Below are 27046 nucleotides of genomic sequence, written 5' to 3'. Positions count from 1 at the left end.
GGGAACATCAGAAGAAAGTGCTACAATCTCCTCTCGCACATCCCCCTAACGGGCAGCCTTCTTAATTGGCATTTCATCCACCGAGTAGGGTGAGTGCACCCCCCCCCCCCCCTCCTCCTCTCTCCCAATCCATGATGCTGTTACCCCCTCAATGTCAGATCAGGACCCATACTTAACCACTGGATGTATCAATATAAGAAAGAAAAAACACAATAACAAGATGGATCTGTGTATTTTAATACAATCTTTATTTAATCAAAATATGCCAGCATGAAGAAAATGGCAGTGAACGATGCCAAACAGTTACAAATGCAATGTACAATGACAATGGAGTATAGTATTACTTAGTATCTTTACATTACAATATTTACATACAGAAGCTTCGAACAGCATGTCACCTTGTTAATCCAAGATAAATGTGATCTTTATTTACATTGTGCTTTAGGTACAAAAATATTCAATACATATGCCAATATCCACCTTTATTATATAAACTATGTTGGAATACATATATCGGTACATGTATATCAGATCATACATGTATGTGTATTTATACATGTATGTTCATCAATTTTATAGCAATGTATACATGCTTCATATTATTTACAAACATGAGGATATAACAAATTTATATCAATCAAATTCAATTTCAAATGGTCATTTGTGTCTACGTTGGATTGCTTGACTTTTTAGTGACTAAGTCATTGTCATATTTTTCTTTTTTTACCAAATTCAAATTTATCCGTTTCTGACTTATTTTTTGCTGGAGTAATAATTTCTTAACCTACCTCTGTTCTTTTTTCTTTGTTTCTTCATCTTTATACTACATCATTTTGAGAATATGAGAAAGAAAATGAATATGAAAAGTAGTTCTGATATAGGATAATCAGCTCTAATCCAAGGAAAAGGAGGGACTTGAGAAATACCAAGAAAAAGAAAAAAAAACATTTGGTAGAATCCAACTTAGCTATGAATTTGCTTTATCTAATTCCAGAACTCATTTTAGTCTTGAAAAGGCTTTATTTTGTGTTCTATATATGAATTATTTCCCTTCGTTGGACCAAAGCTTTAATAGTTTTGAACACCAGTGCCTCGTTGCCAAGACAATAATTACCCCCTTATTTATGTCCAATGTCAACATAGATCTACTGTAACTTCCCAAGCAGTTAAAAATATCTATAAGGAAATTTGATGTTGGCAAGATGGCTTATGGGCCTCATTTGTGCAAATGCCACTGCAACAGGTTGTTTAAGGGGATCTCCAATTTCTTCATTTGTATTCAAGATTAGAGTTGAGCTATGAAGTGGGAGTAAGCTCTATCACATGGGTTAAGTCTGAAATTTCTGGCTGATTCTTATTTTATGATAACCTCATTTAATAGATATGTAGGGGTATGATATATTAGGGATGTCATGAAGGTAATGAGAGACCATGCATTTTGCCCTTGTCAGTGTACCAACAGTAGAATATTTGATCTGCTTAGAGCCAAAAGGGTGTTCCCTTATTATGCTTTTGCAGAGTTAATATGCTTTTGGCTATCAACAGATGAAATAACTTGTTCATCTATCTGTAGTAATGAACTCAAAACTCAAAGTAACAGAGTTGTAGAGTGATGGTATCATCATTCAAATGTCATTACTATATGGATACTCGATTATCAAGCATAAGAACAAAATATGTTATTAGCATTCCTTGAGGAAATACAGGAAATTGAAAATTGCAGTTGCACTCTTGAAAATTGCAGAAGCTCTCATTGTACGAAGTATTCATACCACTTTGCTGATTATTCTATCATTTATTTGAAATCTGTGCATCCTTGGAATAGTCGGTTGATCAGCTCTTGAGCACTTCTTGAAAACTTTGAAAGTTCCTTCACATCCTGTTCCCCAACTTCAGACATGTCAACTGTTGGTTAAGCCAGTCTAAATATACTTGGTGTTCCCAACACGGCCTGTGACACATAGTCACTCTCGCTCTTTTGTTCAAGAATGGGGGAAATTAAAGAAAAGACTGAGCTGTGAATATGAATATTGAATCTTGTATTGAGGCATTTTGCCAAATTGCAACAGTTGTTCAAGGTTTGGCTTGACAATAATTGTGTTCATTTGATATTCACAATGATCATTCGACATCACTCTTAAGCATATACTGTATGGGAAAAAGTGACAACTCTATGAACCACAGGGTACTTGTTGGCTATTGAATTCCTCTCCTTCCCATATACTTAATGCAGGAACCACTCGGGTCTAGTAGGCAAAATTCTTGATTTTGAACAAAACCCTCTAAGGTTTTCAGATTGTGACATAAATGTGCAGTTACAGAAATTTAATGTTCTGACAGAGATTAGTTGTATTGAGTTTTTAGATTGAGGAACCTCTTGTACTGGAATTCTCTCATATAGAAAATTATGCAACCTTTACTAAACCATTCAAACGATAACGTAATTTTTGACAAGTCTTCAATATTCTATAGACCCAAGATCTGTTATGGCTGTCAAAAGAATAAACTTTAAGCAGAGGATTGATATGATGTAAGATAGAGATAAAGGCCCCAGCCCCTCGTGTTTTTAATTGTATTTCAGTTAATATGATACAGAGGAAGTTTAGCTTTTCCTGTTCTAAACTTTGCTCCCTTGATCAGATAAAACTGAAAAGAATATGTGAGACTTTAACAAAAGTTTGGATACTTTGCATCTGAAGACGGCATAATCAATAGACCTTCTGTCTTTGCACTGATCCTATTATCAGCTTTTCTTCTAGTCGGGATAAAATTAATATATCAAAAATGCATATTTTGTTGCAAAATATAAGCATCTTGAAGTTTTTATAGATTGCCAAGGAAATGGTCATTTACTTATCTATCATCAATCAGGTAATCTTCTTTGAGACTTTCATGGTTGTATGAGAGAAGCAAAGAAATATGTCTTCTTGAAATATATTGTACAGTTCATCTATCAGAGCATTGACATTCAAACTTCAAATTAGTCTACATGTAAGAATGCAGATTAGTATGTCAAAGCTCACATGTGTTTTGGTCATATGTCTTTGATTAAACAATATTGAAAGAAGTCCCATGTTTGACATCATGTAGTTCTAGCATGCTGAAAATTGGAGAACAATTTGTCAATATTTAAAAATGCCTCTTTAAAATTTTAAATACCGGTATACCTGTTTGTAAACTTGTAAAAGTTTACAGTTAATCTGCAGAAGATTGTTGAATCACATGACCAAAGTCTAATTTACCTAACAAGGATGTATCATTAGCTACTAGCTATGATTGAAAATGTAGAAAAGGATCAGAAGAATTGATGTTAATTGTACAATTTATAGCAATGTTTATAGCATTAGAAACTTCTGAAGCAATCTATAGTAGTAGTAGTAGTTATAGAAGTTGCTGTTGTTTTAGTTGTCTAATTTACCTAACAAGGATGTATCATTAGCTACTAGCTATGATTGAAAGTGTAGAAAAGGATCAGAAGAATTGATGTTAATTGTACAATTTATAGCAATGTTTATAGCATTAGAAACTTCTGAAGCAATCTATAGTAGTAGTGGTAGTTATAGAAGTTGCTGTTGTTTTAGTTGTCTAATTTACCTAACAAGGATGTATCATTAGCTACTAGCTATGATTGAAAGTGTAGAAAAGGATCAGAAGAATTGATGTTAATTGTACAATTTATAGCAATGTTTATAGCATTAGAAACTTCTGAAGCAATCTATAGTAGTAGTAGTAGTAGTTATAGAAGTTGCTGTTGTTTTAGTTGTACATATCGTCTGTTTGGAGCCAGAAGGGTGTTAACTCACATACTTTGTCACAGAGTTAACTCCCTTCTGGCTCTAAACAGATGATATACTAAAAGCAAATATGAAGGATATAAAATGAGAACAATTTTTTAGTGGGAGGAGTCTGAAGAAGATGGGGATAAATAGAGGCTAATAGGAGGAGTGGGAAATGGAGGAGGGCTAATAAGAATGGTGAGTAGTAATTGTGGAAGTGATACAATTGGTCGCTGAACTTGCTATTGTGGTCTATATCCCAAGACTTGTTCTATCAGCCCGTTCTTGAACCCTTTCTTGCGACGAGTCAGTCTCCCTTCAGATATGTTTCGTTTCCTGAGAGGAAAGCAAGGAGGACTTGTAGAGCCCAGGTAAGTCTGCAGTGATCCATGTATACACAGGAAGAAGAGGGGGGAAACCCTCGGAAAGCTGCGGTTTCGGGGGAGTCTTCACTCACCCCTCCTCAGGATGTGCACCCCGGCCAAATGTTGAGTCAGGCAAGTTATTTTAAGGCATCCATGTTTTGGCAGAGCCACAATCATGTTCAAAACTCATTACTCTTGACATTATGTATCCATCTTTATCCCATTATCTCCTGTATCGTGTATCTGGTATATCTTGTCACTGCCTTGGACTAACACTGATTGTTTTGCCATACCAGGGTGACTTTTAAGTCTGTTCCCATCCTTGTAAAAATGAGAACAATAAACTATGCATATACTTTTAACCTTTACCTCACTTCGTTTTAGTTGACATATTATAGCAATATTGCTAACAGTATTAATCAATGGGTTTTGTAAGTCAAATACAAGGCATACAAAGGCATGTTCGGTATTCTCAATAGTATGTATTTGGCCCATGTTTAAAAAAAAAGGGTATAGGTCTCATTTGAAATCACACAAAAAAGTTACCAATAGCTTTCAAATCTCTGTGATGTAAATACCAAATGCATCCCCATATAGTAGGCACATAAACTAAAGGGAACCAAGCTACGCATGATAATATGCAAAAGATATTGGTACAATTGTTTTAACTTTTTCATTTGTAAATTCACTTTTCACAATTCAGAAGGCCACCATTTCGCTTTAAAACATGTTTGATCACCCGGCAGGTCTCTTTTTGTATTAACAAATTTCAGCATTGTTATTTCCACTGTCATTTTCCCATGTGATCTATTCAAAATTTGATTTCCATAGTGATTCCATGTCAGTACATTTTGTTTGGAGTAATACGTGTATGTGCTCTTGTTAAACAACAGCACTGGTATTAGTATATTAGCTTTGAAAGAATTCTTGAGAAAAGGGAAAATAACTTAAGTCATTCTTACATGTAGACACAAACATGTATAAATGCATGAATATTAGGAAAAAGTTCATTTGTTCTTTTGTGAAAAAAGATGCATAAGACTGTGACTTGTCTGCTCATCATAAGACAGTATCCTCTTGAATACGGAGAGTTCGTCTTTGATTTGGTTTTGTAAAAATTTTGGGAGCGTTCTGACTCTGTGTTGGTCTTCGAGACTCCATGTCGTGTAGCATAGCAGAATGCCGCGCATCAAATGGATTCATGTACATTTGCCTGTTTGTTTGTTGGTTCATGTCTATGAGCATTAAATCATCCATGTTGGAATAGTATGAAGCCATTGGCCTTCGAAGGCTTCTTCTGAACACTTCTGCAGCAGCTGATGCAGGTCGTTGCTGTGCGGGCCTTTGTACAACAACAGCTTCTTCAAAGTTGTCTCGCTTTTTCTTTGTCCGCAGATAACAGTAAGCACTAAACAGGACTACAGCAAACAAGGAGATAATACCAGCTGCTATAGCGATGAACTGGGTGCTAAATATTGGATTAGGGTTCCTATTTTGTGTTACTGTTTCCGCCCAGATGCAGTTTTCCTCTCCAATAGAGCTTTCACCCCCTTGATTGAATGCAATCACACAGATGCGGTATGTGGAATCCTTCTTTAGTTTGCCCATAGAGAAGAGGTTGACATCTGGATGAATCGGAATACTCTTCACTACTGTGCGATCCCCAACAAGGCTGTAGAACACTCTGTAACCAGCGATTTCACCCTTGACGGCTTGTGACCAACTCAGAGTAATCAAATCATTAGTGGATTCCACAACAGCTACCTTGGTGGGGTTACCTGGCTTGAGGATTTGGCATAAAGATCCTCCATACTTTTTGGGACATGTGCAGCGAATTTGCCTGCTCGGAGGTAATGATTTTCTCATTGTTTTCTCTGCAGACCGTGGCTTTCGTGATCGAAATGCATCATTAAAGACAGCAAACAGTGACTTTTCAGAACTCATGTTTTCACTTTCTGATTCCCTGCTTTCATTTGGTACCCTGTTGCATGTGCCTCCATTCCGACAGGGATTTGGAATACATTGCAAATTAGGTACAATTGTTCCTAAAGGTGTATCAGTAGAGCCTTCAAAGAGTGGAGGCATTGCAGTTCCCCATGGGATTATTTCCCCTGCAGGTTTTGTTGTCCATGATGCAAATGTTGGAACCAAAGTTCTGTCAGCCATCTTAGGCTCTCCTGTTCGTGGATCGAGGGTCAATGGGTTAAGTGTGGTTTTTGATGCTCCTTGACCGGGACCCATTGCTTTAACTGTCGCCCCAATTGCAGGACGAACATTTCCAGTATCATTTCTTTGGGGAGCCATAGTTGGTTGAGCTGGTTCAAAGTAGGTTCTCCTAGTAGGTGGCATGCCTCGGGTGGGTTGATGGGGCTTTGGAATCGAGAATGTTGTGTCTCCTTGTGCTGTAGATTCTACAGGAGGAATTTTTGGCAGAATACCGGGCGCTGTTGGAGCGTTTGGTGCAAGAACAGCCACAGCGTAAGTGATGTTGTCAGAGCCCATAGAATTCCTTGTGTTACAATGATACAGCCCACTGTCCTCAGCACTTGCATTGTATACCACGAGGGACCCGTCACCGTTGACTTTCAAATGGCCGATAGGATCATAAGTGGCCTGCTGCCGGTAAGATGGGACTGAAAGACCCGGACGATTTGGAAGTTGCCATCTGGTCCTTGCAGCAGCTTGAGCAGTCAACGTGCAAGGAAGAATGAACGTTGCACCAGTGGACACTGTTTTTCTTTGTGTCTTAGGTAATGTGGTAATAGCCGGAAATGCGCAACGGAATGGATTGCGAGGATTTGAAATCATATTCAAGAGAGGTCTGTTCCTGACCCCAAATGGTGTCCCACACACAAGTTCACTCGTGTCAATCTTGTTTCGATTTCTCTGCATCCACCTTGCGAATTCTGACATGTGACAATCACAGATTAATCTTCTGCTATCCATTGTCATATGAGACAAATTAGGAAGTCTGGAAAACATTGCACCATCAACACGCTCCAGCGGATTATCAGCTAACTGCAGTGTTTTTAAGGCAGCATTTTCTGGCATCGCATCAGCTCGTAACTCTTTCAGAAAATTAATGTCAAGCCTCAGGGTCTGGAGTTGAGTCATACTGCTGAATGCTCCACGTGATACCGAATTGATCAGGTTATCCTGCAGGAACAATTCCTTAACAGTGTAAATGGCACCAAATGTTGTTTCGTTCAGGGATGTAAGTGCGTTGGCTGACAAATCTAAAGTTCTTAAATTTGATAGTCTATTGAGCGTACCTGGTGGAATAATTCCTATGCCATTATCTCGTAGAATAAGGGTTTGTAAATTAGGCAAGTTTTGGAATATTTGATCTGACAGGACAGGCATATCACTTTCTGTGATCTCCAAACTGGTGAGCTGGGGTACATATCTGAAGAGAGCTGGTGGAATATTCTGCACCAGGTGGAAATCTATACTCTCTAGAGATTGGAGACCATTGAAGAGGCTTACAGGTAAGGGTTGAAGGAGGTCATTTCCAGTGAATTCAAAGGACCGGAGATTAACAAGGCCTCTGAAAAGGGTTGGAGGAACACTCAAGATATTGTTACCATTGAGGTCAATCTCCTGCAGTGCTGCCATTCCTTGGAAGAGAGTGGACGGTAGCTGAGTCAGCTTGTTGTTATGAAGGTCAATGTGTCTGAGTGATCTAAGTCCATAAAAGATGTATGCTGGAATCTGTTCAAGGTCATTCATACCGAGTGAGATATCAGCCAAGTTGTTCAAGTTCCTAAACACATTAGGAGGCAAGACCTTCAACTTGTTTGCTGTCAGATGAAGATTGACCAGCGATGTTAATTCATTGAAAGTGAGCGGAGCAACACTTTCTAGTTGGTTGCTTCGTAGATTTAAGAATTGCAGTTGTCCAAGTCCTGCAAAGGAATTCTGATTTACTGTCACAATCTGGTTGCGAGAGAGCTCCAGTAGTACCAAAGATATCAAATTCTGAATAGCATTCGGAACATCAACAAGCTGGTTAGATGATAGCAGGAGTCTGGAGAGGGTGCTCAGTCCATCAAATGCAGTATTAGCTATAGTAACAATCTGGTTCCATCCCAGATTCAGCATCTTCAAATCAGCATTGAATTTGAAAGTGTCCGGTGCAATTTCTGTAATGTAATTGTGAGACAGGTCCAGCTTTTTCAGGTTAGGAACCTGCTCCAACTCTAAAGGAGTGATAGCGTTGATGAAATTGTTTGAGAGAAGTAACACTTGAGTATCTGGTGGAAGGTTTGGGGGTACATTAAACAGGTTGCCATAGCGGCAGTCAACCTGCCTATAGGCTCCTGGTCCAAGGCTGTAGGTCTGTTGAGGGCTACGATCTAAGGAGCAGCGACATGGCTTAGGACAAGCTGGTCTCCAGCCCTGGCAAAGGACAGAGCTGAGAAGACTAGCAATGATGCTAGCTGCAAGCAGTATATTCAAACTGATCCCATTCATGGTGTTTTCATGTAGATCATGTAGATCATCACTGGTAAGTCCTCATAAATTGATGTTGTACAGATCTGTGGTGAACTTCTTGCACCCGGTTTCTAGACAGGTGGAGTTGTACTGTCAATGGTTGCTATCATTTCCTGTGGCTTGTTGATTATTTCTCCTTCAGTGTCCAAGCTCCTGGAAGGAGATAAAAAGAAACAGTAGAATTTTTGAATGAATGTGAATAAATTTCACCTCTTCACTTTTTTCTAAGATATTCCATGAGTGGGAAATGTGATTCAACTGTTTAAAAAATACAGCATAGAGGTTATTTAGAATTAGTTTAAGGGTTATGGAAACCAATGGAATTTAATGTATACTTAGCAGTAATACAATCATTGAATCAGCCAAAAGAGTTGTACAAAGAATTAGACAGGGATTATAAAAAGAACAAGAACTTGTACTTTTTAAACTTCACTGATGAGGTGACTGAGCTTCAGGGGCCTTGAGACAACATTGCCAAATGACAAGTTCAATTGGAAGGCTAAATTAAGAACCAGTAAGTGCTTCTTTTCCTGACCGGAAAGAAAGGAGATGGTGAAGAGAATTGGAATGACCTTTCCGGAGGCTATTTGTCAACCGATAAGAGCTCAAGCTTGGCAGAAAATAGTATTTAAAAAATCTCTATGGATATGAGATTGAAATCGTGTTGATTTATTGGCACGAATGCATGATGATGAAATGGGAAAAGAATGCACCTCTACTTTAGGAGGTGCTATATTTGTGTTTGTTCATTAAATCACTGAAACACTTAACGTGATCAGAAGAAAGTCAAGTGTTTCAGTAAATCAACAGGTGTGGTCAACTTGTGTTCACCTAATAAAATGTATTGTCATTGCTAGCATAGTACAGTTTTCATAGTCGATGAGTTAAGGTGGAGGAAGTTACCGCAATTGACTACTTAAATACTTAAAAATCTTAGGCCCAGTTCCACCTAATTGATAACATCAACTTTATGTACTTATCATTAAAAGTAATAGTTACAGTGAGATATCCATCAAAATATTTGGGATGTGAAGACAAATACATAGTTACAAAAAACACTATTTTTGATTTGTTTTCTCTCCACCATTTGCCTAGATATGAAATGCACTTAGAAAATGAGGAGATACAAAATCAGGTAAACACAACAGATAATAGATTTTTCAATATTGTTTTTAAAGCACACAAAGATATATTTGATAATAAATAATTCAATTGTTTTCTTATTTCAGTTAAAAAGTTTTATAGTAGGGTCTTCTAAACACAGATCTTGTTATAAGTATCATTTTAATTATTTGTTAGTTTGTGGGATTTGGGATCTCTGTGACAGAGAGAAATAGACAGAGAGGGAATTGGGGTGTGTTTTTTTTTTGGGGGGGGGGGGGAGGGGAGAAGGGTAGTACAATTAATAAGTCAAACAATTTCTTTAAACTAAATAATAATCTGTACAAGTAGACCTCAAATTAATTTCTAATGTATCTGCAGCTAATCACTCAAAGTCAATCAGTCTTTCAGTCAATCATTCCTTTCACATTCCTACTGTGAAATCCCCTAACGTCTCATGTGAGTATTACCTAGATAGTGTTCATCTCAAGTTCAAGTATAATATGGGTTCATCCCGATAATTCAATTATTACGTTTGTTGACCTTGATGTTCTTATCTCTCTCTCACTTCAATGATGGATACGATTAAATGACTGTCAGGAAATCCTCTGCTTTTCCTTAAAGATATTGAACTACATGTATGAATGATGCAATCCTTATTTCATCTTGTTGGCACTTGCAAGTATTCATTGATAACACTAGCAAAACATGTTGAACTGTAATTTCCATATAATTCATGTATCAAATAGAAACAATTGCATGTCAAGGAAATATCTGGAGAAATGTTGGGGTATTTATCTGAACACTCTGTCACTGGAATTGTGTAATCTTAAAGAATATTTGAGTTATTGATATTAATTTTACATTGTTATTAATGCTCTAATTGTTCGAGTATTTGACGAAAGATGTTCAAAAGGGGTATTAAAATATATTGAATATCTACACATTTGAATTCAGCTTGATTTCCAAAATAAGGCTTAATGTTGTAATAAGAGCTCTGTTAATAATATTTGTTTTTTTAACAACTGATCAAAAAATTCATTTGTCTTTTGTGAACCGTGTCATGAATTAATCTGACATACTCTTAATGAAAGACAAACATGTCTGCCTACGTGTCGCATTTACATACATGTTGATTGGGTTGCCTGTAATCTAGCATTGGAAAGCTCTTCTATGAATTAAACCACATAATGTCAGAGATGAGTGGAAGTTCAGTGTCAATGATTTAATTCTCCTTTAGAGCCTCCATAATACTTGCCACATTTTGGTATAAAGTGAGCATTGTGGTGAGATCAACACGTTGGAATTACGCAGTAAGCAGAGTGATCAACTCTAATCAAGTTACGACTATGCTCTGTAATTTGATTTTCCATTCACAATCTCCGCAATGTGCAAAACATTAAAATATAAAATGTGTCAGAGTAAGGCAAGTCTAATCAGAACACTACTATGAGATTATGATCAAGATTTTATAAAATATATCTTATAATTTGGTGTAAAATACCAGGGACCCATTTCACAAAGCCTTTTTTCAATGACAAATGACAAAAATCAGTGACAAGTCTGCTGATAACCAATCAGAAGCAAGGATTTCAGTAGCTTATAACAAAAACTGCCATTTCTCACTGATGACAAGTTTTGTGAAACACCCCCCAGGACAGTAGTTTGACTTTCTAGAGAAGTGCTTGAGAGGTTATAAAGCACTATACAATAGTTTCAACCAATTGACAGAGGAAACTGAATGGATATTTGGTTTTAATTGGTGATATATGAACCCTAGTTGTTAGCATGTTTTCAGAATCACGGACAAAAGTTTGCTGGCTTTCCTTCCAACAGTAGTTACCTGAGATTGCCACTTGTAAGTGTCCATTACTACCTATTCAAGGTATCCTAACCGATTCTAACCGCCCACACTCTTGAGATTGTATATGATACCTTCGGACTAAGGATTAATCAGTTGTAAAGTCTGTAGTATTGAACAATGTTTTTATATAGATGAACAGCAAACCTTGATTTTTAATATGCATCATGTTTGAATCTTATTTTGTCATATGTGTTTGTAATCTTGGTAGAACTGTATTAAGGATCCAAAAAGAAATTGACGAAATTTGATTTCGACTGACATGATATACTAAATTCTGTTTTTACCATCAATACCAGCACACATCTGCATGAATATAAAACATGAATACATGACATGACTTTCAAAGTGTGGGATTGTATTTTGTTACTGTAAACTCAACATGTAGGTGATAATTGAATGTGGCATTCCAAATCCATGGAGAGGAAATACCTCAAATTGATTCATTAAGGAAGGGATTAAGTTTATCATGGGATACAGGTGATGGCTTTTTTTTTAATAACTTCGCTGTGTAGAGACTTTAAAACGTTCATACAGCAAGGTGTAAAATGGAGGTACAGAGAGGGTGGAGGTCAAATGCTTTTACCATGATGGCTTTATAAGAAATAAACCTGTTACAAAGCAAAATACTTTTAAAATTATGTTTTTGATATTTTGCTCCTTTACGACAAGAAAACTTATTTGAATTGTATTGTAATGGCTATGTAATGGAACTGCAACAAAAAACTGCTCTTTGTTTCAAGATATCAAAGTGTAGGTGTTTAATGTTTTTAGTTTCCTAAACTTCTTTTACAAATTTTAGTTTGTAGGAATTTTGAAATATTCACTTGTATCTTTACTGGAGGTAAAAAGAAACATCCCATGCATCGCTCATTCAGCCTGTCCCAATCAGACCGAAGTTGCAAAATAACCCGCTACTTTAACTAGGCTGATCAGCCCGCAGTTGCAATTAGCGGGCTATTTGGTTGAATAGCCCATTATTTTGGAAATAGCGGGCTAATTTGCGTCCATCAGAGCTAGTTTGTGATGAGCGTATTGGTCTGGTGAAGACGCAATTTTGAGCTTCGGGAAAATATCCCGAGTCTGAAAATAGCAGGTTATTTTGCAACTTCTGTCTGATGAGGACAGGTCTATTATGTATTCAAGCATCAACCGCTCATGCATATGTAGTGAATAAATAGCAAATTATCAAGCAATGCGGATGGACTGTATTCATCGCCTCCCTTTTTGTTAACTATTTTAGTTGATGAAGTAAACCTCTTGAGTATGATTACAGACTTTGAGGGGGAGGGCAATGCCCTGTCCAAGCTGATGATGTGCAGAGAGATATAATGTATATATACAGACTTGTCTCTGTTATGACAAGGAATATTCAGTTCTTTACTCCCCTCCCCCATTGTAAAATCTGTTTAAAAACTCAAGTAAATCTGTGGAGTATATATGATCAGAGACATGAGGATTAGTGCCCTTTTCACACTAAGAATTTTCTGTGAGATGTTTCATTAGAATAGTCTCCATCATTATGAAGAGTACACACCCTCTAGTTGTTAACTACAAATATCATGTTTTATTTAAACCATTCAAAGTAAACTGTTTAAAGAGACCTAGAAAATTAAAGGCAAAAACTTGAATACTTTTACATCAAGAGTTATTGCCCTTCTGGCTGTCAGCAGACAATATGATTAGAGACTGTCAGGGGCAATACCCTTCACAGCTGATGATGCGCAAAGAGAGATATCGTTCGTTTCCATACAAGTGTCTCCATTAGGACAAGGGACAGGAGATGCTTCACTGCCTCCACTCCTTCCAATTATAGTGTGTGGATGTGGGTGCTTGTGGGTGTATATGTACATGTGCAACCAGCACACAAGTGATGACCTTTTCAGAGGAAGAGCAGAGAAGTCAGTGCAGGGGAAGTATCTGTTAAAGGGATCCAAGGATCTTAATGGGGTAAGACAAATTCATCCAGACAGGAATTCAGGATAACCTCTCAAGGATGGGAGGAGATCTCAGTGTCTGGATACCAGTTTCGGAAGATTTTTTTTTGACAGACGGAATTTAAGTTGAGAATGAAATTGGATGAATTATTCCTGGAGTGGTTAATTTGATATACAAACAGGGGCAGGATGTACCAAGATTGCCTAATCATCAGCTTCAACTTTCCAATATACAAACCAAACTTGTTAAATACTCAGTTCTACATCAGATAAGATCCTGATTTCATTATATATATCTGGCCGTCTGATAAGTTAAGTTATTAGCATCTTAAAGGAAAAGGCTTAGACATGTATCTTGCAATTGGATCTGTGAGCATTATCCTGAATTTAAAAAATAGGAAATGGGTACTTAATATCTGTCAGGCATATTTTTTTTTAATGGAGATATTTTTACTTATTTTATTATCTTCAAGTTCCTGTATCCAATGTATCCATTGTATCCAATGCTATGAACCCTAGGTTCCTTAGGAGAAATTATGAATAACTTTTTGTCTCCTTGATAAGACACTTAGTCAAGTAGCTTTCATCAATTACCTTTTGTATACACTTTACATATTATCATTTTGTGAGTATCAGCAGTGCAAGTAATCACAATAAAGATGAAATCATCTTTTCAAAGCAATTTATTGAACAAGCTGTAGGAACAATGTCGTCTGGGGACAAGTAACTGTAGTTTCCAGAACATTCCAGATCCTTGACACTTCTCGCACGACTATCAGTTAACATACAGGTTCCCAAATCATAAGGAGGCATCGCGAGCATGGCCACAATTCTTAGTATCTGGAAATGGAACAGTCCTGACACTTTTCAGCGCTTGTACACATAGACCAGGAAGGAAATTCCCCTTTGAACTTGTGACTTGTTCTATGTATAGACCAGAGTACACGCCATTGCAAGGACATGCTTGTAATTGTGATTGTGGTAATTGGGAGCCAATGAGGATGAGTCTAAATTGCCAGTTGATAGATCTCATTCTAGACATAGGACTGTCCAGGATCGGGTGACTACCAGACATGTCATCGGCAGTCACATTTTATTTACCAAGCATGGTGACTTGCATTTAGTCAATATGTATTGGTGGATTTCCTTATTTCAGTTTGTCCCCATTTTGATGGAGGATATTAACATAAGGATCTTTGACTGTTAATTGGATAACTAGTTTAGAGTCGAGGATCAAGTTCAGGTTGAAGGTTATTTGATAGTACCTAACCTGTACCCATGAAACTGCAAATGGTTTTATACATACATTGTCTGATAGCGTTTGTACATGCTTATTTTTTGCACTTTTCTCTTATTTCTCTAATTTTGATGTTTGAAAAATGTGATTCAAAAAAAGTTAAACATGCACCTTGATTATTTGATACACTTTGGTTTGTCAGCAATACTTTGTTATTGTTGTTGTGTAAGTCAATGGAGTTGGTCATCTTTCCTTGTTATAAGCAGAGGGCATCTCCCTCTTAAAGTTCAGAGACAGGTGCTGTGTTACCTCTCAATTTTTGTGTGGGCGAATAAGCCACTTCTTCTGCTTCAAGATAGACAGTCTGGGATACTTTCCTCTCCTAGCTCTTCAACTTGCCAACAGTCAATCAAATTAGAGTATCACCATTTTGAAGTCTTTGCATCGGTTGTAACAGGTGCTACGGTAACTTATAATTTGGAGTGGGTGAACATGTGCCACTTTTCAAAGATGGACACACCTTAGAACCTCCGACGAGGGGCAGATAATCAAATTGATATTCAAATATTGTGGTAGCCCAGCTAGCTCCTCTGTATACCCTGCAAGTCATGGTAGGGCTTTTAGCGTGTGGATTAAATGTAATCAATCGGTTGGAAACAAACCGCAAGTATTGCAGTGTGGTCATAGTTTTGTTGGTAGCCAGCCAGGTCTTCTTGTTAAATTACATGTCGTGGTGTTTTAACATTCATTGGCTTGTTTTAGTCATTGCTTATTTCATACCCTAACACAGCTTAACCGACTCCAAACTGACAAAATCTTGTCCATTCAAGGTAATGTAACTCTAAAAAAAAACAGTTTTCTAGTCTGTTGGCAATCTGATGTTGGTCTTGGAGTGACAAGGGTATAAAAAAAGTTTACTCATCAGGTTTATATAGATTCTACTATAGATGTAATACACCAATGAAATGCAAGCCCAAAATAGCATACATCAATTACGGCTTAATCAATCTCTGTGTTATCTTTTCTTGACTGTTATGTTACTTTTATAGGTTGAAATGGGAGGAGATTGGTGTTACAATTAAAAACTCTTCTTATATAAAAACTTACTGTTCTTCTGTATAGTGAAGTGATTGTCTTGGATTTTGATTGGGTACTGAAAACATGTTTCCAAATGTTGACTCTAACTGGGTTTAAAGATTTTTTCCATATTAGGTGTTCATTTTAGCCGGATTCCTATTCATTGACATTAATTCATTTCATAGTCAACTTTCATGGATTTTTTTGCCTTCTCCTTATAGAAACATGTCTATTGTATGCTGCAAATTGTATATTATTGTAAGCATAGCTAGACCTGTAAGGATAGAGCTTGTAAAACCTGAAACTCTGACTTTTCTTGAAGGAAAATGGAAAAATTGATTTAAATCATACTGTGCCTTGTGGATAGCGGACAAATTTAGTATTCCAAGATTTGGACCAGAGATTGAATCTTCTGACTGCATCAGATTTGTTTTAATGGAAAGGAAGAGTTCTGATTTTGGCACAAATCAAGTTATTCATCAAGTTCTCATTCTGCATCCCTTGGGTCTCGCCACATCCTTTGACGTCATGTGATAAACTTTTAGTTTCTGTTGTATAATTTAAGAGCTAGCAGCTACTTTTTGAAGGGATGCTAGAAAGTGTGTGGTCAGGAACAGATTTTTAATGCGACTCGAACTTGACTGTCTAAAAATAAAAAATTATCATGTGAAATCATGATTCTTGATTGATGAGGACTGTGAAAGATATTAGACATAAATGCATTTCATGCAAGCTAGAAACTAGAACTAGAAGGCCCATTACTAGTCAATGAAAAAGCTTTAATGTGTTAGATCAGAAAGATCATGTTTTGAGTGCATCTTATGCTTGTCATGCTCTATATTTAAAGTTCATTCTGATTTTTTTTTTTTTTTTTTTTTTGGGGGGGGGGGGGGGCTGATAACAAATCTCTATGATCTTCACTGCTTTTATAAACAAAGTCCCATTCACATTCTTAGGTTATTTCTCAATTTGAATTTGAACTGGATCAGACCACATTGACCTATACTGTAGTATGACTCAAAGCAGAGAAAATACCCTGTCTGTCAACAAATCATCAGTCCATCCCAAACGGTAGGTCACTATAAGCCTTCCACTTCAAGAAAAACATCCTAAACTTATCCACTTCCAATAATTTCTCCATGCCTGGATTCAAATCTTGCTGTCCAGCATCTGAGATCTGTTAATCTCTGTCTTGGGTCGATAAAAAAGTTTGCCTACACATGCCACTGATAAAAGAGTTTGTGTGCTTTGGCTCTGAAGTGAACACTTTACCCTGTATCCTTAGGCAATGATTGATGGTTTTCCGTTTGACTTTCAAAGAGATTTGCCACCAAATCTCACCCTAAGCTCAAAGCTGTACTTTTGATTGAGTTTCATATTGCATGGAGATCAGTTGCTGCAAAAGTGTATGGCATGATGTCTGAACATCCATGAAATTATTTAGAAACACCCTGAAGTCAAAATAAAGTGTGTTTAGTACTCTAGCGGAGAGAGAGAGCAGTATACATCATTGAAATATTAGGTATAGACCCTGATATATACATGAAGGTATGTTTGAAAAATGAGTGAGAGCATTTAAATAATTAGTACAACTAACAGCTGTTTTACAGGATTTTTAGATGATTCATATCCCTTAAGAAATTTGAGAAGAAATAGTACTGAAGAAATATGCACCCATGAAATAGAAAAGACTTCAGTGTATAGTGGCACATTCAAATCCATGTGATAAATTAACAACTTGAATGCAAATGCACTTGAAATGCTCTACTGGATGTTCTGTTTTTATCTTTAAATTTCACTCTCACTCTGGTTTCCTTCATTAAATAATGCCACTAGACTGTCAACTAGGTGAGTGAGAACATTCATAGATATAATTTGTCATAGGATAACATTATAGAAATAAAGATATATATATATATATATATTTTTAAAAATTACCTTGCAGTATCCTCCTATTATCTAATTTATATCAATCATTAGCTAGTTTCTTCTTTTTTGCAGAGGAAAGGAAAAATAAATCGATCTGAGCTTTACGATTTCCTAGTTCCTGTAGTCGCTTCTCAATCATTGAAAAATGCTTTGCTGATATCATGAAAATCACAAAAATCATTGAAACTGATGAAAAACAGACTCAATATGACAACCTCGTTAAGAAAGTAAGTAGACAAGTGAACAAAGGAGTTCAGTGAAGGGCCGGATAAGAAGCAATAGGTAGTCTAAATGGCTCTAAAAGAGTGATTAATTCAGTAGAACAACTGTACAAGACATCGTCATGAATCTGTATTTTTGGGGTGATGGTGGTAACTCGATTTAGATTTAGCTAATTCAGTCAGATGGGAGACGGTAGCTAGATATAAAAAGGTAACAGTTGCTAAAACCACATTAGGATTTAGCTATGCTCAAGGGCAAGTGATAGGTTCCCAGCAGACGAGGGTGCAGGTAAGATGTCATATGTCTTTACTAATTTTGACTGCTTCATTAAAAAGACGTTGATGTTGGTTTATAGAAAAAAAATATGTTCATAAAGGAATTTTCCTGTGTTTTGAACATCAACAAGATTAGATTTGACTGTAGATTTTCCCAATTTTGTCCCCAAAAGGTGAAGAAAATCCTAATTTTGGATTTGATAGCTGCTATTCATCTACATGTGATGTATAACTCAGTCACACTGCCAAACTGACTAGACGCTGACTCTGATCCGACTCATTCTTGGATTTTTTATCATTCGGTCTCTTGTTGGTCTGGGATTGGTCTTGTCAGTATTATAATTACTGTAGTATTCCAATGTGAATGGCTTTCAGATCTTGAGTTTTAAGTGAATATACTTTGATTCAAGTGAAGTAAAGTTTAAAAAAGAGTTTGGAATAAAAATTGACATGTCATTGATTGAAACAAGTCTGGTTATAAAAGATCGTATTTCTATATAAACATCAGCTTAAATAATAATCCAATATTAGATCATAAATTTGGCTTTAGATACAGTCTAAAACATGAAATCTCCTGCAAATCCTATTGTTGGTCTAGATTATATGCCTAGCCAAAATTTTGAGTTGTGACGTTAATGGTTTCCTGGCAAGACCGTTAAAAATAAATGTGTTATTCTTTTAAAAATTACTAAGAGAGAAAAGGAGCCCAATAGAGATTTAGAAATAGAAGTAACTCAATTTCATTCACTTTATTATGTCATCCATGTAAAACTTGCATGTAATACTCCATTAAAAATTATATGAATGTTTGAATAAAAGATGTATGTCCATATTAGCAGTACATGTATAGGATAGTGAGCAGTTCAGCGGGAGAAAGCTTTTAAAGAGCACTAGTTCAAAAAAATACCTGAAAGGGTGCAGAGAAATTACGCTTTTACCTCATCAAAGTCAAATAGAGCTCTCAAAGGAAAAGAGTGATTTTTTTTTTGTCCGTAAGTGACGTAGGAAGATGCCTGTGACCTAGCCCGCCTTGTCCCTTCCTGAATCCATCCCCTGATATTAAACTATTTTGGTGTTAACACGCCATGGTAGATTAACTAGCTTTCAACCAATAAGGAAGGGTGGGAACAACTGTCTTCCAAATAGCTAAAAAAAAAAATGATTCCTTTCCCAAGTTTTCGCCAATTTGTGAACATAAATCTAACCTGCTTGCATTTTGTTGCAGACACAATAATATTATTAGTGCAAAGGTGGAAAGGGGCTCATTTTTAACAGAAACTCTGCCTTAATTTTTATGAAAGTGTATGTTGATTATCTATCAATATTTCAGCCACACAGGATGAAATGGATCACTTGAACCAGAATTTGTTTTCCTTTGGGGGAGGATATAATAAGTGCTAGCTATAAAATGGGATTTATTATATTAAGTTAGAGACTGGCTCCAAATTAATTTCATTCATATTGTTTTAACATTATTATGTTCCATATAATGATCGATATTGAATGAAAGTGAACCCATTTCATATTTACATACCATGTAGGATAATTTGATGATAATGCAACCTTTTTTTCTGTTCGTATTAATTGGCAACATGTGTGTTTTCTTGTATCCTGATGGCAAACAAGAGTATCATATGAACACTTCACAGTTCACAAAATTGAAATTGGTGCAGATTTTGCAGATTTTGTACATCTAGACCTAGACCAGAGTTCAACACTAACAGTTACCGGGACACAGGAGTGCCCAAAGTCAAAGTCCAGACCCCCAAATGATAAAATCGTAGCATAGGGCCCATGCACATTGACTGTTAAAAGTCAAATCTAGTCCCTCTTCCAAAAGGTTACTGTGGAGCTCTGCCTATGGACCATTGATGTACAGTAGGAGTGTGCATGGTTTCGTTTTTCAAGGGACATGTAGATTCTTTTTCTATTGCATACTTCCTCTTTAACCACTATTAGTGCATTGTCTAGACAAGCTATTGTATTTATAATGACCATTAATTAGCACTAATTTATTTTCAATGTTATAGGTTCTGCTTTTTTTGCTGCTATTCATCGAAGTCATGTGACTGATGTGTTTAGGCATACCGGCAGGGCTCAAACAGATCAATCATCTTCCGATATCCAAGTATTATAGCTCAGTGAAATAATATGAGATAACATTTTTATGGTGCTCAACTAAACTAAATCAGTAACTATTCTCATACTTGTATGTTGATATGTGTCTGGCAGGAAAATTTTTTTTGCTGTTGAGTAAATATGATATGATTCTGTCTCTAAAGGGAATATTTTTAAATATGACTATGATAGTTATATTACTTTCTCTACTTCTAGCATGACTTTCTTATTCTACATGTACTTCTAGATCCTCTACTCCTAGATCCTCTTATTAGTCAGGATATGAAGAAGGATGATGATTCTCAAATTTGTCATTGATGTTGATGATGTTATTGATATATGTGAACGAGCATAGTATAAAAGTTGAGATGATAAAGATAAAATGTTGATGATTATCAACGGTTTAAAAAAATGGTATATCTAGAAATGAAATTATCCTGAAATACATTCTAACTTTCATAGTTATGAGATTACTAAAAAAACAAATAAGAAAAGTCATGGCGAATGAATAGCAAGTTTTGATCTAATCATCTGTATAATTTATTCTTTTATTAAATTAACCAACAGTCTGAAAATCTGAACAACAGTAATTTATATTACAGTAAAATCAATAGAAAGCAATATTCAGAATATTGACTACAATGCAATAAAGATTGTTGAATTTTTTCTCATATATCCTCTTTAATATGCCAGGCTTTGTTGCTGAGAACAAAGCAATTTGATATTAGTGATGTTTTACGATTCCCACTTCAAATTATATTGTGGTTGCTAAATAATCAAAGATTTGTATAATTCTTCTTTATTTGTTTTAGCACAAAAAAAAAGTGAATTGATTTATAACGGCAACAACATGTAAATAATATATCATATCCCATATGGAAAGGTCATAAAAACATGATCCATAGATGCATACATTCTTTCCTTCACCTGAATGGTAGGTATCCAAATCTATCAACTTGTAACCTGTGGCTATTACTAATCCAATTAACAATAGAGATTCCAACCAAGGGCTCTCTGCATAGTCACCCTTCCTCCATAACGGACAAACATAGGTGGGTAAGGTCCCGGAGAGTTGCGGGAGTGACACAATTAATTTCCAGGATTATTCCCCATGGTATGGTCATAGTGTCTTTAGAGGAAGCCTTAGTCATTTCTGTCCACAAATATAGATTTGAATGGTTGTCAGATACACATATAAGACAAAGATTTTTATATTATAATGGGTAATGTATGTAAGCATGTGCTTCAACATTAAAAACTCAGATAAACTCATGAGCATGTGAATTTTTTTCTGATTCTTGCTAATATTTGATGTTGGCAAGTTCCCAGATTTGCACTCACACTTAACAGCTGCTGAAAAGTTTTTCCTACATTAATGAGATTTGAAATTTGATTTTAACCTTTTCATGATATAAACTATTAATTTACTTTTTCTGTATGACCGTGATTTCAAGAAAACACATTTTTCTGATTTAGATTAAGCCAAAAAGTAAGTGTAATGATATTTTATAATTATTCTTGTCATTGTTGCTTGATGTACATGGCCTTTAACTATATACATATTTAAGATTTTAAAGTAAGGTTTGGATACATAGACTTTAATACCAAATGATACTTTTTAGCTTCTGTAACAATTGTTGAAAGTAGCTTTAAAAGCCTCCATGCCGAAAGCAGCGGGCTAACAAATGAGTATCAAACGTCATAGATATATTTCTTGCAACCTAAAGCACACAAGCATCTATGACTATGTGGTTTAGTAGAAGCCTGGTGAATCATCATGAAGGCCTTCACTGAATCAGTTGTGCCATTTTGACCATAAAAGGTAAAATCACCATTTGGCAGATAGGATTATGAGAATCTAGTCTGACTAGAGCTTGACTCAGAGTTCAAGATGCAAGGATATTCATATTTAGAGAAAATATAGCTTCCTAGTTCTAGAACACATATAAGATTTAATCCTGATAAAGTGATTTAAATAATAATAATAATGATAATAATAATCTAATAGTCCACTCCAAATTTTATTAAACCGAAACGGAAATTCTTTTTGCCCAATTGATTGTGAGCCCGGCAGCCACTGAGCAGCGCCAGATCGACGTTGATCTATCCCTTATTGTTGAACGCCAAACAAGGTAGCAACAACTCCCATCTTTTAACGTCTTTTGGTATGACGCGGCCGGGGTTCGAACCCACGACCTCCCGGTTGTGAGGCGGATGCTCTACTGACTGAGCCAACACTCCGGTGAAATCTACAAGAACACTTCATTTATCTATTCCCTATTTAGAGGTTCTTACTTTTTCTTTTGGGAAGTCTCTCAGTCATTACATCATACACAATGCTTCCCAGTGGAAGTGCAGAATTGTAATCAAATACATTAGTTGGGGTGATAATATTAATGTAAGTTTGTTCGGTTATCTGGTAAAGTTATTGTACTGGTAATCATTCTGAGATATATGCTTTTGGTAATCTAAATTGTTTTGATATTCCTGTTATGAAATCAAGTATTTCTTTAGTAAATGTACATGTTAAGTCTTTATATATAAATGTAGTAAAACAGTGTTATCTCTCATACGCTGAAAGAGGATATTATTTAAACAATGCATCATTTTAGGAGTACAGTAACAAAAGAAAAAAAATACTCAACATTTTTATAATAAAAGGTTACAGAACACATCTTAACAAATGTGACTGATTAATTCTGAGCATACATGTGGAACAGTTCCCTTTCGAGACCATAAAACCTAATGAGACCCTGGATGGCATACGCTTTCAGCATGTGCTCAGATGCAATTCTACCTCATAAACAGCTGTTCAGATCACCTCTCCAAGACTTATGTAAGAACCCTTCTTCTCATCGAAAGAAATATTGCATAACTTCCTTTTGCCCTTAACTGCTGGAACCTAAGGGGCTTTTAGAGCTAATGATCTGATATGTATGGTCATGGTTTGTACCATGTGGATTAACACTTGCAGTTCTATGAATAATAAGCTGGGGACCCTTCCTGAAGAATATCAAGGTTTGACCATGTGAAGTTGCATAGATTACAAGCCTTACATAATTCTCTACATGTTTGGATACAAACAAAATGATGATAATATGACATCGTGAACATCAGGTGGTAAAATGGGACCAGAAAATAACACAAGTGCTAATTCCAACCTCAGTTATATAAGACACATCAACTAATTGTATTACCGGTATGTATGTTGCTTAACAAATACAGTGTAATATTACACAAATGATAAAGAATTACAAAATGAATTACATCATATGTGAAATGTATCTATCTATAGTAGATCAGAACAGAGTCAAAGTTAGAACATGTAAGATTAATTGAGGCTCCTCTTTATTTTTACAGCTTGATTTTAAATGGGATACAAACTTCAGAGTGATGACTTTGTGAGACGTGAGCAATCGTGATTAATTTTTAATGAACCATTAGTGATTATAACTATTCTTTATAGAGTTGTTTATGTAGGTAAATATACCAATTTGCCAATTTTCAGATTCCCATCTTTTTGTGGACTGTCATCTCTAAAATTCATTTGATTTTCTTATTGCATGTCTGAATTCGCCTCAAAATCAGACTATTCTTCTTCTTTATTTTTTTATTCTTTTCTCAAGCAACATTAACTCAATCATGAAAGTTTCTTTTGCGTCAGTAAGTTCACAAAGCTTTGTCTTGTATAAATGAAAAGTTATACTTAGTGGAGAATTTACTTCATGAGTTAATCTAGTACTATGAGGGTGAAATTGTAATTTTTAAACTGTATCCTTTCCTCTTTATGTTGTCGCACATAATGATAACTCCTCTTTCAAATACTCATTAATTTTATTGGAAGATTTTTTGGCGGAGAACAGGATCCTGCTAATAACCTAATCCAAAGAAGCCTCTCATCACTGCTAAGGTTCACAATGAACTTATCTGACACAAGATCAGGCACGTGTGTAGGGTTTTCTGGAAAGCATCACTTTTTGTAATCCCACCCATATCCTGAAGAGATATTTTTGGTACCAAGTTGAAGGAAGGCAGTTACAATGGGGGATTTACCCGTAGAACAAGTATGCAAATTAAAGTACTCGCATGAAGAATACTGATATGAAATTAAGCACTTCCTTCGTTATTTCAAGTACCTATTTCTTTGGCTTATCCTATGTAGTTAATGACATATATATGTGTATGATGTGTGGTTCATGTCGTTGTCAGTTAAGAAATAATTGCTTGTCATTAAAAACAAAATTGGAATATCCACCCAGAGTTTGAAACTAAGGGACTAAAAACTACTGAAGAGAAAGAGAGAGCCCATACATTATCCCTTTAGTTAAAAACGTATCTGTAGAAGTAGTAGTTTACTTCATACTTGGTCATGTTAATCTCTACTTTCTATACATTGTCAAAGAACTGGGTTATATTCACATTAAATTATCAATATGATCTTGTTTACAAAAATCTGTTGTAAAAAATAAAAACATTGATAATTTTAAAGTAAAGTTTGATGGTTTACTTAACTACTGGCTGTGTTTTACCACTGAACCAAATAAATTTTAAAAAAGCTACAATAGTTTGTTGCTTGTAGATTTGAAGGACTTGAAGCATTCAGAATAAACTTTTAAATATCCCCTAAGATCAGATACATCAGAATAGAAAATGAAGCATCCTTACCTTGTTTGATTAAGATTTCCAATGAAAGCAAATGTAATTGTTTTATCCACAGGTATGTTTACTCTCACTGGCTTCCAATTCACCAATTAAACATGATATGATTGCCAGGAGTTCAATACACCAGGCTTATCCAAAGACCACAGCAATGGGCACAACGTAACATGCGAGTTAGGTCAGACCTACAGCAAGGGATCACTAGAGGTTTAGACCACAGTAGAAGGTCTGGAGTAAGTTGATCGCTTGTTTGCGAGTCTTGCCAATAGGGTTACTCTGTATAAGTGCGCTCAGAGCTTTGTGTGGCGAGGATAGAGGGAAGGGATTCAATGACTCGAAGTCATGCCAGATAGAAGCTTCCTGCCCGTTCCTTGCTCACACTCTCCTGCGCTCCGCTGCAGTGCTCTGCTCGCAAACCCTGGCTAGTTGTAGAATCAAGTATGACACATCATGCATTATGCAAATGACATTGCAGGGAGAGCTAGGAACTGCATGCAGAGGCTTGGTTTTACTCTGGGGTAGGTGGAAGGAAGATCGTCATCTGGATTAAGGCTGCTGCATTTGTACTTTTTCTTGTATAGTTCATAAAATGCAATAATGCAAGTTCCCCGGGATCCTGTTAAAGGGACCTTGATGTTATGAGTTGTTTGCTTCTTATATATGGAAACTACACATCTAAAATTTTGAACAAAAATGTGTATACATGAAGATACCACTCAAACGAAAGTAGAAAAGATTTTATTTGCTTTATATGTAATGTGTGAACTTTGATAATGTTTCTAGACACTTATACAAATATTTCATATAAATAGAATGATGTGAACTTTAGTTTCATTTCTTGATTTCTCAATGTTTTTGAAGAATATGTGGACAATCATTTATACATGAATACATCACTGCGTTTTCAATACATAAGATTCACATCGCTCTTAATGTCAAGAGTAGAATTGTGAGGAAAATTGGACAAACAATAACTTTCACACTGTTTATTCAAAATTTGTGACAATTCTACTTTTTATATGATTGCGCTATGACGATTTTTGCCCCTTTGATTGTGATTCCTCTTTTAAACAAACAAAAATAGTTTATTTTAAATCCCATCTTCCCCGCCCCAAAAGAAAATGACAAAGCATATCTATCAACACAGATATAGCCTTTTCTCCCCTGGATAATACAATTGAACTCTTTAATACTGTCAAAGCTTCCTCGCTTTACTCTGTGCCCTCCCTACTCATGGTGAGTAATTACAAATGCAAACACCGGTTGTCTTTCTCAATTTGGTAGAATGGTTAAGATGTAAATTACAGAATAATTTTGTATTCTTAGTCACAATAAGTCATCTTTTTGAGAGATAATGGTTCAATGAAGGTTTTCCATTTTTGCAGAAAGCCCTTGAGAGCAGAAATTCATTGTTAGGTTTGATAATCTGATGCAGTGACTTCAATTCTTCCAAATAATTTCATCCCTTCTGAATTCAAAAACAATTAGAGTAGGTCAGCCTTTGGAACTGTTTATAAAGTGATGAGTATATGTAATTCTGCTTACATTATCAAGAGATGGGTGACTGTTATTCTTTTTCATCTGCTCCTATTGATCTAATTTTTTATTTACATTTGGTTGACGTTTTTTTTGTGTGGGTGGGTGTGTGTGTGTGTGTGTGTCTGTGTGTGCGTACCTAGAGTAGGCTTTTGTTATTATTCAAAGGTGATTATCTCGGGCTAAAAAGTTTTGATCTGTTTTCATTGATTTGGGTCATCTTTTCTCTCAGAATAGTAATATGCTCTTTGTCTTTTCAAATGTTTAATGCATATGAGCCCTTGAGGTGTTGTGATCTGGTGGATAGTTCAAAATACTGTGGATCACAAGGTAATGGATTCAAGTACTTCACTGACTTTTTCTCTTGTAAGACATTAATCAACATATGCCTCACTCATCCCAGATGTAGTTAGTGGGTTCTTTGAATTTTGTTTGTTTGCTGATAATGATTGCCAGAGC

General features: G+C 35.9%; 1 protein-coding gene across 1 annotated transcript; it reads right to left on the bottom strand.

Annotated features, from left to right (window-relative positions):
* Positions 1 to 225: 225 nt before the first annotated feature.
* On the bottom strand, positions 226 to 25517 carry LOC100894023. The gene is made up of 3 exons (XM_003723304.3): positions 25058 to 25517; positions 3419 to 8788; positions 226 to 3242 (listed from the first exon to the last, which is right to left on the bottom strand). Exon 2 carries the CDS (start codon positions 8612 to 8614, stop codon positions 5201 to 5203), a length of 3414 nt encoding a protein of 1137 aa, XP_003723352.1. The 5' UTR covers positions 8615 to 8788; positions 25058 to 25517; the 3' UTR covers positions 226 to 3242; positions 3419 to 5200.
* Between the last annotated feature and the right edge of the window lie 1529 nt (positions 25518 to 27046).

Source organism: Strongylocentrotus purpuratus, unplaced genomic scaffold (assembly GCF_000002235.5).
Source record: "Strongylocentrotus purpuratus isolate Spur 01 unplaced genomic scaffold, Spur_5.0 spur5_scaffold_6, whole genome shotgun sequence".
Taxonomy (NCBI): domain Eukaryota; kingdom Metazoa; phylum Echinodermata; class Echinoidea; order Camarodonta; family Strongylocentrotidae; genus Strongylocentrotus; species Strongylocentrotus purpuratus.
The sequence above is the reverse complement of the archived record's forward strand: the minus strand, read 5'-3'. Positions and strand labels throughout refer to the sequence as shown.

Bases quoted from the DNA above. Each gene is read 5' to 3' on its own strand.
- LOC100894023 (XM_003723304.3), bottom strand. From the start codon at position 8,614: ATGAATGGGATCAGTTTGAATATACTGCTTGCAGCTAGCATCATTGCT.